Source organism: Prionailurus viverrinus, chromosome A2 (genome assembly GCF_022837055.1).
Source record: "Prionailurus viverrinus isolate Anna chromosome A2, UM_Priviv_1.0, whole genome shotgun sequence".
NCBI classification, from domain to species: Eukaryota; Metazoa; Chordata; class Mammalia; order Carnivora; family Felidae; genus Prionailurus; species Prionailurus viverrinus.
The window spans coordinates 1,874,404-1,887,774 of NC_062562.1; the positions used below are offsets into that span (position 1 = coordinate 1,874,404).

The 13,371-nt window shown below is 61.4% G+C and overlaps 1 protein-coding gene across 3 annotated transcripts in view; it reads left to right on the forward strand.

The window, feature by feature from the left end:
• ATCAY (ATCAY kinesin light chain interacting caytaxin) overlaps window positions 1–13,040 on the forward strand; it is a 30,808-nt gene extending 17,768 nt beyond the window's left edge. For all 3 annotated transcript variants that reach the window (XM_047825468.1, XM_047825479.1, XM_047825487.1), the window contains 8 exons: window positions 269–371; window positions 1,501–1,632; window positions 2,354–2,440; window positions 4,994–5,092; window positions 5,784–5,819; window positions 7,593–7,664; window positions 8,962–8,991; window positions 10,853–13,040. In XM_047825468.1, coding sequence (XP_047681424.1) covers window positions 269–371; window positions 1,501–1,632; window positions 2,354–2,440; window positions 4,994–5,092; window positions 5,784–5,819; window positions 7,593–7,664; window positions 8,962–8,991; window positions 10,853–10,862 — 569 coding nt within the window. In that variant the 3' untranslated portion in view covers window positions 10,863–13,040. The remainder of the gene's footprint in view (window positions 1–268; window positions 372–1,500; window positions 1,633–2,353; window positions 2,441–4,993; window positions 5,093–5,783; window positions 5,820–7,592; window positions 7,665–8,961; window positions 8,992–10,852) is intronic.
• The last annotated feature ends 331 nt before the right edge of the window (window positions 13,041–13,371 follow it).

Sequence of the window (13,371 nt, forward strand, 5' to 3'; positions counted from 1 at the left end):
CGAGCTCCCCCTGGCTCCAGCCGGGCCGACCGGGGGTCATCAGAGGCTCCCTCTGAAGCTCAGTCTCTTCATCCGAGACACAGGGGCGTTAAGCCCGGTGTCCCCATCAAAGGCAGGCCGATCAGGGGTCTGCGGCTCCCCAAGAGCTCCCACGACTCAGAGCCGTGCCCTCCGGGAAGGAAGGGGCTGGCTGGCGAGGGCGTGGGAGCCCGGGGGGGAGCCCGGGGCAGCTCGGAGCGCGAGCCACTCACCGGCCGCCTCTCCCCAGGGTACTACGGCGAGGGTCTCAACGCCATCATCGTGTTCGCTGCCTGCTTCCTCCCGGACAGCAGCTCCCCCGACTACCACTACATCATGGAGAACCTCTTCCTGTAAGTGGCCCGCCCGCCCGCTGCGCCCCGTGCCCATGGCTCCAAGAGCCCCAGCCCGTGGGCTGGACCAGGCTCCCGGGACCACCCCTCGTCACTCCCACTTACTGAGCCTTTACTCTTTGGCGGCCCGCGAGGCCACGCGCTTCACGTGTGGAAACGCAGTCCACGCTCCGGGCAACCCTGTGGGGTGGACACCTCCTCCTACAGGTGCAGCCCCCAACACACAGACAGGTTCAGTCACTTGCCCAAGGACACAGGGGTGCAGCTTCATAACAATGGAGTAACACACCTGGCAGGTGTCAGAAAGAGCTCAGTAAACGTGATCTACTTCTGTTCTAGTGATTATGGAGGTTTCCTTCTGACTCGGTGGGGCTCCGGTGCCCAGTGGTTCAGAGGACGAGGAGGCACCTGGGGGAGGTCAGGGCAGGAAGGGGCCCCAGCATCCAGGGAGCCCAGCCTCCCCCCACCCCCCACCTTCAGGTGGGGAAGTAGAGGCTGAGACAGAGGAAAAGGTTTTCTGGGGCTCCAGGGTGGCTCAGGTCATGAACTCGCGGCTCGCCAGTTCAAGCCCCACGTCGGGCTCCGCGCTCACAGCGTGGAGCCCACTTTGGACCTCTGTCCACCTCCCTCTCTGCCCCTCCCCTGCTTGCTCTCTCTCTGTCAAAATAAACAGACATTTAAAAAAATAATAATAACAGTAAACAAAAAGAAAAGTTTTTCTAAAGTTGCTCAGGGAGAGACGGGGCCGGGCCGGGACCCCGGACCCGTAACGTCTGGTGCGGTGGGCCGTCCACTGTGGGTGCCCGTTCCCCGGCCGTCCCCGGGGCCGTTGGGACCCCCTCTCCGGATTAACGGAGACGCTAGATGCTGTCGTGCGCGTAAAACCCTTGGCGCCTAATAAGTGCTTAGTGAAATGGTGACCCCTGCTATCCCTAGGCCCACGGACACTAACTTGGGGTGGGCTGGGGTCTGCAGCCACGCCACCCCGAGCAGGCGGGGCTGGCCCAGCACGGCAGGGGGCAGCAAAGAGCGCCGGCGCCCACGGGGCGCTCCGTCCCCTGGACGCGGGGCGGGGCTTCCTAACTCTGGCCCCCCTGCCGGGCCCCCCATCTTCCGCACACGTGACCAGGTACGTCATCAGCAGTCTGGAGCTGCTGGTGGCCGAGGACTACATGATCGTCTACCTGAACGGCGCCACCCCCCGGCGGAGGATGCCTGGCATCGGCTGGCTGAAGAAGTGTTATCAGATGATCGACAGGAGGTGAGTGCGTGGGCGGAAGGGCCCGGGAGGGAGGGGTTTTCACCCCCGCGGAGCAGGGGACCCCGGAGCCCTCCCCCCCCCAAGGCGGCGTGGCAGTCGGACAAACGACCTCAGACCGGATGGTTGAACGGACTTGATCGGCTCCTGAGTCTGTTCCGCTCGTCTCCTGGCTCCTGGGGGGGGGGGGGGGGGGGGGGGGGGGGGGCACCGGCCGTCCTTGGCACCACCGCCCCCCCAGCTTGGAGGCGCGCCACCCCCGTCGTGGTCACGCGGCCTTTCCCCGTGTGTCTGCGTCCAAACGTCCCCTCTTTATAAGGACACCAGTGATTGGATTACGTCCCATCCTGCCCTGGTGTGACTTTTAGAGAATTATATCGGCCATGACCTTATTTTCTAAACGATGTCCCCGTTCTGAGGTCCAAGAGGTTAGGACTACAACATACAAATCGGGGGGGGGGGGGGGGGGGGACGCAGTTTAACATGACCACAACAGGGGGTCAGAACCAGGGTGCCCCAGGACATCTTTCGGGGATGGGCCGCGCGGCCACGCAGTCAAGAGCTCAGGCCCTAAATGAAGTGACACCTGGGGCTAGAGGTCAGCGTGGCCCCCACAAACCCCGCAAAGGGGGCTCGGCCTTCCGGACCCCCCCCCCCCCAGCCTGGATGTGCCCGCCGGGAGCCCCTCCCTCCCCAGGGCCCGCTGCTCTGCTTCCCCCCGCAGATTGCGGAAGAACCTGAAGTCGCTGATCATTGTGCACCCGTCCTGGTTCATCCGCACGGTGCTGGCGGTGTCCCGGCCTTTCATCAGGTGAGGCCACGGCCGGGGCGGGCTCGCGCGTCTTTGTTGGGAATCCGAATCTTCCAGCTTCTCTGCGTCGGATGCGGACCTTGGCCTCAAGCTGTTTAAATCATGTGCGTTGTTAGTATTAAGGGACGAACACAGGAAAAATATTAGCAAAGCAGCTGTCCCATCCTAAACGCCGGATACCTCGTAACATGACAGCCACCACCGGAGAGGCTGACGCTGTCACGCCCGTCGCGTGGATGAGGGATCTGGGGCTCAGAAGGGTCAAGGCACGCAGCCAGGGTCACACAGCCAGGTGCTCGCCCGCCACACTCCCCCCGCCCCGTCCACTCCAGAACCTGTGCGGGAACCATTAGGACGCCAAGAGGGTCTGACCCGCTCCCGGCAATAATGTCACGAGCCACGTGTGCCTTGGGGGATCCTCGAGACCACCCTCAGGTTTGACGAGTCACTGGAAGGACTCCCAGAGCTCAGAAAAGCTACAGAGGAAGGACCCGGGTTAAAGTTGGCGAAGCCCGAAGGTGCATATGGAGGTCCCAGGTGGGCAGTTGTCCCCTCCCCGGGGGTGGTAGCAAAAGCCGTTAATTGTCCCTGCGAAGATGTGTGACAGCATACAGGAAGGTCCACCAACCGGGAAGCTCACCTTGCTGTCTAGGGTTTCACTGTGGTTTGGCCACATGGGGACCGAGTAGCCAGGGGGCTGACCTTAGTCTCCGACTTGAGCCGCCCCAGACGTCACGCCAATGTGACTTGCCCAAGATCTGCACCATAAACCACATCTTTTTAAGTATATATATATTTTTTTTCAGTGTTCGTTTTGAGAGAGAGAGAGAGAGGTAGCGTGAGTGGGGGAAGGGCAGAGAGAGGGGAGACAAAGGATCCCAAGCAGGCTCCATGCTGTCGGCACAGAGCCGGATGTTGGACTCGAACCCACGTACTGTGAGATCATGACCTGAGCCGAAACCAAGAGTCGGACATTTAATGGACTGAGCCACCCAGGCGCCCCGAGAGAGAGAAAGAGAGAGAGAAAACCCTAAGCAGTCTCTGTGCCCAGCCTGACTCGGGGCTCGGTCTCGTGACGGTGAGATCGCCACCTGAGCCAAAATCAGGAGTCAGACGCTTAAGGGACTGAGCCACCCAGGCGCCCCCTGAATGTATATTTAATTTGACATGATTCAGAGCGTTGAATCGAATCCAGATCCTTCGGGGGAGCCTGGTGGGCTCATTCGGGAGAACACGCAGCTCTTGATCTCAGGGTCCTTGAGTTCGAGCCCCAGGTTGGCAGTACAGATTGCTTAAATACATATACTTAAAAAAAGAAAGGAAGGAAGGAAGGAAAGAAGGAAGGAGGGAGGGAGGGAGAGAAAGAGGGAGGAAGGGGAGGGAAGGAAGGAAGGAAGCTCACGCTTTGTCTCACTGTTTCTCAAAAATAAATGTATAAAAAATATTTTACAAAATGTGACTTGCCCTGCATGAAAGCAGTTAGATTTGCTCGTAACACCACACATGGCCGCTTTGTGACGCCCCGTGGGGAGCGTCTGTCATGCCTAATCACTTACCGTCGGCCTTTCTGCCAAGCAGCTGCTTTATTTTTCCCATTAGGGACGCTGTGTGTCATTCATTCCTCATGTGTCTCCCTTTGCATCGGACGCCGGAAAGCCTGAGCCGAGTTTTAATCTGACCTCCCGACGTAGATACGAAACGTCTCAACACGCTTTTTTAAATTTTTTTTTTCAACGTTTATTTATTTATTTTTTTGGGGGGACAGAGAGAGACAGAGCATGAACGGGGGAGGGGCAGAGAGAGAGGGAGACACAGAATCGGAAACAGGCTCCAGGCTCCGAGCCATCAGCCCAGAGCCCGACGCGGGGCTCGAACTCACGGACCGTGAGATCGTGACCTGGCTGAAGTCGGACGCTTAACCGACTGCGCCACCCAGGCGCCCCTCAACACGCTTTTGTAGACCCCTGACTCCGTCTTACCTTTTTTCTTTCTTTCTTTTTTTTTTTTTTTACCGTTAACTCGATTATTTTATCGTTTGCTGTCGTGCCGTATCCTCTCGGCCTTCTGTTTGTCATTTAGGAAAATGACGCGACTTCCAAAAAAGCTTTTTAAAACTTGTTCTGATGCTGCTTTATTTTTGAAGAGACAGAGTGCGAGCTGGGGAGGGGCAGAGAGAGAGGGAGCCGGGGCCTCGGAAGCAGGTTCCGAGCTGTGGGCGCAGAGCCCGACGTGGGGCCCGGTCTCCCCGACTGTGGGATCGCGACCTGAGCCGAAGTCGTCCGCTCAACCGACTGAGCCGCCCGCCCAGGGGGCCCTCGAAAAAAACTTATTTTATGCTTCAGCTAAATTAGGTTTAAGTTAGATTTTTAAAATTAATAGTAACCGCGAGTTCAAAGCCACACGCTGGTGACAGAGCCCCGCGTGGCAGCAGACAGCCTGGCTCCGGGTGTGGACCGAGAGAGGCCGCTCTTTCTGAGAGGACGGGCTGTGAGTCTCTGTGCCCTCGCGCGCCCCGGGCCTGGACTTCACGCATGTCCCTCCTTGTCCCACCAGCGTCAAATTCATCAACAAGATCCAGTACGTGCACAGCTTGGAAGATCTGGAACAGCTCATCCCCATGGAACACGTGCAGATCCCCGAGTGCGTGCTACAGTGAGTGTCCCCGTGCCGTGGGGGCGCCCCCTCCCCCGGCCCCAGCGCGACCAGGCTCCTTGCCTCCCCTCTCGGGGGCCCGAGAACCGGATGCCAGACGTGAGTGGGAGCAGCAGACCCGGGGAGACACGGTGAAACAAGCCCACGTGAGATCGGAGAACACGTGGGCCCGGGCATCTCAGCGCAGGGCGGGGCCGGCCAGCCTTGGCCCACAGCTTGTTGTACAAATAAAGTTTTATTGGCACACGGCCCCGCCCATCCATGGCTGCCTTCGAGCCGCATCGGAATTGAGCAGCTGTGGCGGAAACCGGCCTACGAAGTCGAAAATATTTACGCCCTGACAGGAGGGGGGGGGGGGGGGGCGGGGGGGGGCGCGTGTAGACCGACCCACGTCTGCGAGGGGGTTGCTTTACAATGACCCCGTTCAATTGCTGGTGCCGGATGAGGCACAGAAACTAATCGGCTGAGCCGTGTCTATACCAGATGCTGGACGAGGCCAGCGGAGTCACTGCCGGAAATGCGAAAAAGACCGTTGGCCCGTCAGTCCCGGCTGCCTTTCTGCGCCCAAGGCTGGCGCGAACTCGGACGTGACAAGGAGACTGTGTCTCCGTTCCCAGAAGGGAAGGGGTCCCCAGGCAGCGCACCTGTGGGGGAGGCGGGCGTCTGAGGAGTTGTACTTTCTGTCTTCCAGGTACGAAGAGGAAAGGCTCAAGGCCAGGAGAGAGAGGTGTGTACAGAGTGCCTCGGGGCGGGGGCTGGGCCAGGCCCACCTTGGCGGGGGGGGGGCGGGGGGGGGGGGTGCGGGTAACAGGTGGCTTTGGCCCAGCAGGGGCCAATGACGCCCTCGCGTGTGTTGAGGGCTTTGAGTCAGACCGCGGTTCGAATCCGCTCCGTCACGGATAGGCGAGCAAAGAGTTCACAGCCACCGTGGGGGCTACTCTGAGGAATGAGGACAAGGGGACCCCCCGGGCGGAAAGTGGCTCACAGTAATCGCGGTAAAATCAAGTCATCCGCTGACAGAGGGGGCACAGGTTCCGTTCTCGGCCCCGACAGCCCCAGGAATGCGCCTTCACTAACCTCCTGGTTCGGTTTTCGTTGGTGGCGTCAGCAGGGGTGGCCGTCACTTGACCTCAGGGCGATCGCGGCCCCACCCAGTTACGAGGCCCTCATGCCGTCCCCCGGATACGTTCATATTCCACCCCCACCCCCCGGAGCTGGGCCGGGCCAGGATTCCCGACAGCATCTTGCAGCCCAGGAATCCGAGGCTCAGAGAGGCACGGCACCTGCCCCAGGCCACACAGCAAGCCTGGGGGAGGGTTGGGGCTTCGGGGGGGTCGAGAGCGTCTATCACTGCCAGGCCCCGTGCCAGCCTCCTCCGGGGAGACAGGTGAAAAAGACAAGAGTCCTGGTCCGGGGGGCTCCAAGTGGCAGAGGAGAGGGGCGCGTCACCGAGTGAGGAAAGCGGGTCCCGGGCAGGGCGGGTGATGTGGGCAGATGAGCCACATAGTGAGCAGCGCCGTGGAGGCTCCGCACGGCGTCACGTACTGATGATGGGCCGCGGGCGCCAGGGAGGGAGGCCGAGGGCGGGCAGGACGCCCCGTCCCGTGCGTGGCCCCCCGCGTCCGCCCGCGTGGTGGCAGGTGGCAGGGGTCCTTCCTTCCCGAGGCCGAGTAATATTCCCACGCGTGGACGGACCACGTTGTGTTTGTCCTTCATCCACGGAGGGACGTGGGTTTGCTGAGGCTGCTGGGAGTCGTGCCGCTGCGGACACGGGCCGCGAACACCCAGCTGAGTCCCCGCGTTCCCGAAGTGGGGTTCCGGGAGCACGTGGCGATGCTGCCTTGAACGTTTTGCGGAACCGCCACGCTGTCCCCGGGGCACGTGGGCCACCCCATGCCCCCCCCCCCCGCAGGACAAGGGCTCCCCCTCCCCCTCCCGTGTCCTCATCAGTTGTAGTTCTGTTTTCGAGACAGTAGCCGCTGCTGGGTGGGAAGTAGAGATGTCTGTCTGTCTGTCTGTCTGTCTGCACTTTTTCCCCTTCCTTTCTTCCCCTCCCCTTCTCCATCTCTCGCTCTCCCTCTCTCTCTCTCTCTCTCTCTCTCTCTCTATCTCTCCCTGTCTCTGCCTCTGTGTATGTCTCTCCCTGTCTCTCCCTGTCTTTCTCTCTCTCTGCCTCGGCCTCTCTTTGGCCTCCCAGTCTTAGCTGCAGAGGCACGGAGACCGGCACCGCAAGCCGGAATCAGGGCACAGGGGACCGTGTCCAAGGGGCGAGGACCGGTGCCTCCGGGCTGACAGCTGAGAGGAACGTTCGGGGTCTTTCCCCCTTCCCGTCCTATCCCCGCTCGTGCCCCCTTCCCCATGGTCGTCTCCGCCGTCATTAACCCCTGGGTTGACCTCTGTGCCCTCGGGGCCCATCCAGGGGCAGCGAGACTCCCCCACGCCACCCTCCGAGGCCACGGCGGGCAGGTTCGTCACCCACGTCCTCTCTCTCCGTCCCCAGCGCCAGGCTGCAGCCCGAGTTCGTCCTGCCCAGGTCTGAGGACAAGCCGGAGGCGGTGCTGGCAGAGGACAGGTAACTGTGCAGGTGGCCACGGCGAGGGCGGCCGAGCCCACACGTCCGGTAAGAGTGACCGCAACGCTCTCGTGACGAGGACAGCAGAGAGCGGGTGTGGATGGCCAGCACGACGCCGGCCCCATCCTGAATGCTCAGTCCCGGGGTCCCTCTTCCCTCCACCCCGGGCCGTCCCCACGGGACACCCGCAGAGGCCGGAATTATATTTAAACCAACAGTCAGGCGCCTGGCGGTCGGTTGAGTGTGGAACCCTTGATCTCAGGGCTGTGAGTTCGAGCCCCACCGCGGGAGCAAAGATTACTTAAAAAAAATAAAAGCTTTACAGATAAATAAACAAATTAACCAACTGTCCATAAAATGTGAAAGTCCGCTCCTCTCTGGGGCTGGGCTGCCCGTGCCCGGCCTCGGGGACTCAGCACATGCCCGCCCACCGCCGGGCAAGCCCCCTGGATGGACAGCCCCAGCCCCGTCTCTTTTCCAGGGGCTTCTTCACCCTCTTTTTTTTTTTAAGGTCATTTATTTATCTGCTGGGGGGGAGGGGCAGAGAGAGAATCCCAAGCCGGCTCCGTGCTGTCAGCGCAGAGCCTGACGTGGGGCTCGATCCTACCAGCCGTGAGATCATGACCCTGAGCCGAGATCAAACGTCAGACACTTAACCCACTGAGCACCCCAGGCGCCCCCCCGCGACGGACAGTTTTAAAGTGCACGTTCCAGTGGCCTCTCAGACCCTGGCAGAGTTGTTCGTGCAGCACCCCTCTCTAGTTCCAGAACTCTCTAGTTCCAGAACGTTCCATCACCCCGAACGGACCCCACACCCGATAAGCAGTTCCTCCCGTCACACCCCCCGCTTTACTTTTCTGACGCCCAGCAGATACGGCCCCAAGCCCTGTGGCGCCTTGCCCCCCATGGGTAGAAAACACAGCGGGCTCTGCCCCCACCCCTGCCCCCCTCCCCTCTGCCCAGCCAGCCTGCCTCCTGCATTTGACCCTCGCGTAGCCTCTGTCTCCTGCCCTTGCGCCACGTGGGGACAGCGGCTGCGTCTGGGGCCATCCCCCCCCACCCCCCCGCCCCCAGCGTCCAGGACTCAGGGACCGCGGGTAGCTGATGCGGCCGCGAGAGGGGGTTCTGCTCTCCGGTGGAGGTTCTGGCTGGTGACCTTTCTGCACGTCCCCGTGGGCGGCCCCCACTCGCTTGGTACCAGCTCAAGGCGAGGCCGAGCCGGCCGCGCGGGGCTCGCGGCCAGATGCCAGGATTCTCCCCAAATAGGCAAATAACGCGACGGCTTCTCTCTTCACAGGCCTGCTCCAGCCACAGATCAGGAAACGAGGTAGGTGGGGAGCGGGGCCATCCCGGTGCCTGTGCCTCAGTGTCCCGAGTGAAGCCCAGCCGCGTGGGAACCGTTCGCCCCACGATTTACTGTTTGGGGGTCGAGGGCTACCGTCCTGGGGAGTCAGAGAGGCTTGGCTTGCCCGTCCCTGCGCAGCTCCGGGGGCGCCACCGACGTGATGCCCCAGAGCTAAGCCACGCGGCAGGCTTGACCGGAGCCAGGCCCCCAAAGCCCGGGCTTTGTAACGCAGCCACGGGCGCGGCGTTTGCCCGCGGCCTGTCTCAGGGTCCCCGCCTGCTCCAGATGCCAGGAAAAGCCGCTCTGTGTGCTGGGGGTCATGGAGACCACCCTCAGGTTCAGGGGTTTGCTGGAAGTGCCCACAGAATTCAGCAAAGCTGTCTCGCTTACAGTTATGGTTTGATATGGTGGAGGGATGAGTACGGGTGAGAACGGGCATAAGGAATGTGATGCCCGGGCCCGGAGCGGCCGGAGGTGAGCCTCCCGGTGTGGTCTCCCGGGGGGCTCATCCAGGCAGCCCTTAGCTCGCCCAGCAGTGTCCCCAACCAGGGACGCTACGCCCACGTCCAGGGTATTTCCCGGGGGCGGTCCCTTACGCTTGGCTAACCACTCCCGTGGCTGAGCTCGGTCTCCGCCGTCCCGAGGTCCCGCCGATACCCCCACCCTACATCCCGCTGTTAGCACACGACCCACGGTCCCCAGGGAAACAAAGACAGTCTTACCAGACGGGGCAGTCCGAGCGCTGGGGCTCCGGTAAGCACCCGACTTCGACTCAGGTCACGATCTCGAGGTCTGTGAGTTCGAGCCCCGCACCGGGCTCTGTGCTGACGGCTCGGAGCCTGGAGCCTGCTTCACATTCTGTGTCTCCCTCTCTCTCCCTGCCCCTCCCCGGCTCACGCTGTATCTCTCTCTCTCTCTCTCTCTCTCTCTCCCCAAAATAAGCATTAAAAAAAATTCTTAGTCTAAATGGTCTTAGACCAGTACTGCCCCGGGCACACCGAGTGGAGGCAAGTTCTCGGTGCCTTTCTGACAAGACCGTCTCAATCCGAGTCTTCTGGGGGTGAGTTTCACCCACAGACACAAAACGCACAAGGAAGTCCCGCACCACGAGCGAAAGCCAGCAGATTCGAGAAAAAGCAGAGTTAGACCCTCCCCTGAATCCTCAGGTAGGGGTGATGAATTAGGAGTGTTTAAAATTATTAAAGACCCCAAAGAAGAACTTGTAGGAAGCTACTGGGTGGACGCGCAGGCAGATAGGTGGGTGAATAGGTGGGCGGAGGGAGGGACAGAAGGATGGGTGGCTGGGTTGAAGCTTCCCTCTGGTCCGACCGGTGACGTCGGCCTGGGGCCCATTCTCCTGAGGCACCGATTGAGGGGTCCCCTTTGGAAGCACACCTGGAAGGTGGGTGGCAGGCGGCAGACCTTGATGGGCTGGTCCCGCTCTTGCTGCCGAGGGCCCCCCAGAGCCGGGTCGGATCGTGCCGTCCACACATGCACGCGTTCCCCGCATTCTTTCTGTATTTTTTTAAGGATAATCGCGTATTTTATTTTTATTCATGTATTCGTTTTAACGCTTATTTGTTTTTGAGAGACAGAGCACAAGTGAGGGAAGGGCAGGGAGAGAGAGAGGGAGACACAGAATCGGAAGCAGGCTCCAGGCTCCGAGCCGTCAGCACAGAGCCCGACGCGGGGCTCGAACCCACGGACCGCGAGATCGTGACCTGAGCCGGCGTCGGTTGCTTAACCGACTGAGCCACCCAGGCGCCGCCCCCCACCCCCCCACTGCTGCCCGAGTTCTTTAAAAACAGTAACAACAGCCTGGCCTGTGTTTATCTCTCTCTAGCATGTCCTGAGGTGACAAGACTACAGAGAAGGACAAGACAGAAGATTCCAGATGGCAAGAAACCTCTGTCAGACGCCCTCTGGCCCTGGACCTCCTCCCCGCCTTGTCCTGACGCCCCTGTCTTTGGAGGGGGCCAGTCCCCGCCATCCACCTCTGAAACCCAGCATCCTTTTGAGCTGCTTGAAAACGTTTTTGTTTCGTTTTGTTTTCAAACAACGCGGTATGTTCCAGAAAAGGACCTGGTTCTCAGCCCTCCACACTCACGAGCTCGCGGCCGAGAAGAGGAAGACGGCCCAGGGCGTGGCCCGTGTGCCCTCGACGGCTTCAGAGACCCCCCCCTCCTCGCCGTCACCACCACCATCACTGCACAAAGTCCTAGCTCAAGACCCTTCTCTGGTTTGCCACCTGGCCCACCCCGGAGCCACGGATGCCCGCCAGCTCCTTGGCCGGATCTGGACTCGTTCTTGTGCCCTTTCTCCTAGAACACCCCCTGCGGCCCTGGGCACGTGGCCCGGAAGCTCAGCCCCCCCAGCAGCGCCGTGCCCCGGGGACCTCCCGTCCCGGCACCTCATGGCTTTACACTTGACCAGCTCCCCTCGCCTTCATCTCCCAATCTTCTTTGGGATTAATGGAGTCCACGATGGCACACGTGAGCTGCTGAGAATCACCCCCGCCCCGCAGTTGCAAACCCGCCCCCCCCTTCTAGAACATTCTCAAGCCCCTTTAATGGACGCCACACCACAGGGCAATCCTGATCAATACCTCCTACTGAGGGAATGAAGTGTCCCCGCTTTCCTGACCCCCCCCCTCCAACACAGGGTTGGGATGAGCCCCTCAGGTTCCCGCCATGGGAAACCGGCTCTGAACCGCGATACAGGAAGATACAGGTTTATTGCAGGTTTTGAGTGTTTCGAAGTTCACTTGGGAAGATAAATCCCAGTGGCCTGGATGCTCCGGAGACCTGCAGTCAAAGGAGGTAAATTTACCTTGGACAGAAGTCAGACTTTTCTAACGTGGTCCGCACGCCCATCAGGGTGGCCTTTAGAGGTAGTGAGTTCCCCGTCCGTGGAGGCATTTAAGAAAAGGCTGGAAAGTGCTTACAGAATGTTGTCCTCTGCGGTCCCCTCCGATCCTCAGAGTTTCTGTTTCTATGAATCTGAGCAAAAGTTGAGCGGGTACCTTCTCCAGGCCCCTCTTCCCGGCCCCGTCGCTGGCTTCTTAGCGGTCTAGTTCAAGTGCCCTGGGTATGAGGTTCTTGGCCTCAGGGGAGATGCTGGAGGCTTCTCGACCTGGGCGCATCGAGGTGTTTCGGGTTATTCTGATGCCGGGAGGGAGCTGGTGGTCTTTGGTGCTGAGGGAAGGGAACACCCGACGTTTTGCCCCGTGGGGGAGGCTCCTAAAGGTCCTGAACGTCACGGAGCCGTCCCACGTCCAACGCCAGAGGCTCTGCCTCGAAAAATGTGGAGTCTGGGAGCCGTGTTGGGCCCCACATCTTCTGGGTCGGCGCAGCTCTGCCCCAGGAAGGCCGGGACGCCTGGGGGGGGTTGGGGAGGGGGGTCTTACGTTTGTGTTTCTGCTGTGCTTCCCAAATGTCAAATAAAGGATGGGACCGTGTTCCGGGCCCAGACGTGTCGCCCGGAGCCTGAGGCGGCCGAGGCCAGCGGATGGGCCTCTCCAGGCTGCCCTCCGACAGACCCCCACAGCCCCCTGTTCTGCCTGTCGCCTGCCCCTGCCCGGAGCACCTCCTTTTAGGAGGGTGCCCCGGGCGTCCCGGGGCCGCCCCAAACTCCAGGCCCGGGAGGCGGGCCCTGCTTGCAGGGTCCACGTGGGGCCTCCACGAACACAGTAACCAGTAACCGGGGGAGGAGGCCGGAACCGGCTGCAGGCTGAGCGCTGGGAACTGAGGCCGTCCGCCCGGTGCGACAGTGCCTGCCTGCGGAGGCGACAGAGGGACGGACCGAGGTGGGCCCCAGCCCGCTGTGACGGGGCCTGCAGCCACGCAAGAAACCCCAACAGGGACCGGCTGGCTCCCCGCGGCCCGCCCGCCACCCCTCCGGACCACCAGCAGCCACGGACAACGGGCAAGCGGGGCCAGGGACCCCAGCTTGGCCGCCACAGCGGCCCCTCCAGGGTAGAGAGAGGCCCCGGGAGGCCGTCCCCAGGCGGGAGAAGTCCCACGGCACGGCTCCCTCCACACGTGTCCACGCGGGTGGCCGTCCGCGGCTCCCAGCGGCTTCGCGAAAGATGCGTCTCGGGGGCAGTTCCGGCCAAGATCCAGTGGACCCCGAGCCCCCGTCGCGAAGGGACGCCGGGTTTCCCTCCTGTGACACGTGGGTCGTGTCCTCGGTCGTGGCTCACACGCTCATCCTAAGGACGGCCAGTGTTGTGGTTTTTACACCCAAAGTCGTCGTGACTCCCGTCGTGATGTTCAGACATGGTTTCCACGGGCTTTGGGGGATTTGTGTGGAAATAAAGAGGCAGCAGCTGAGAAGGGGGTCACTGGTGTCCACTTCCCCGAG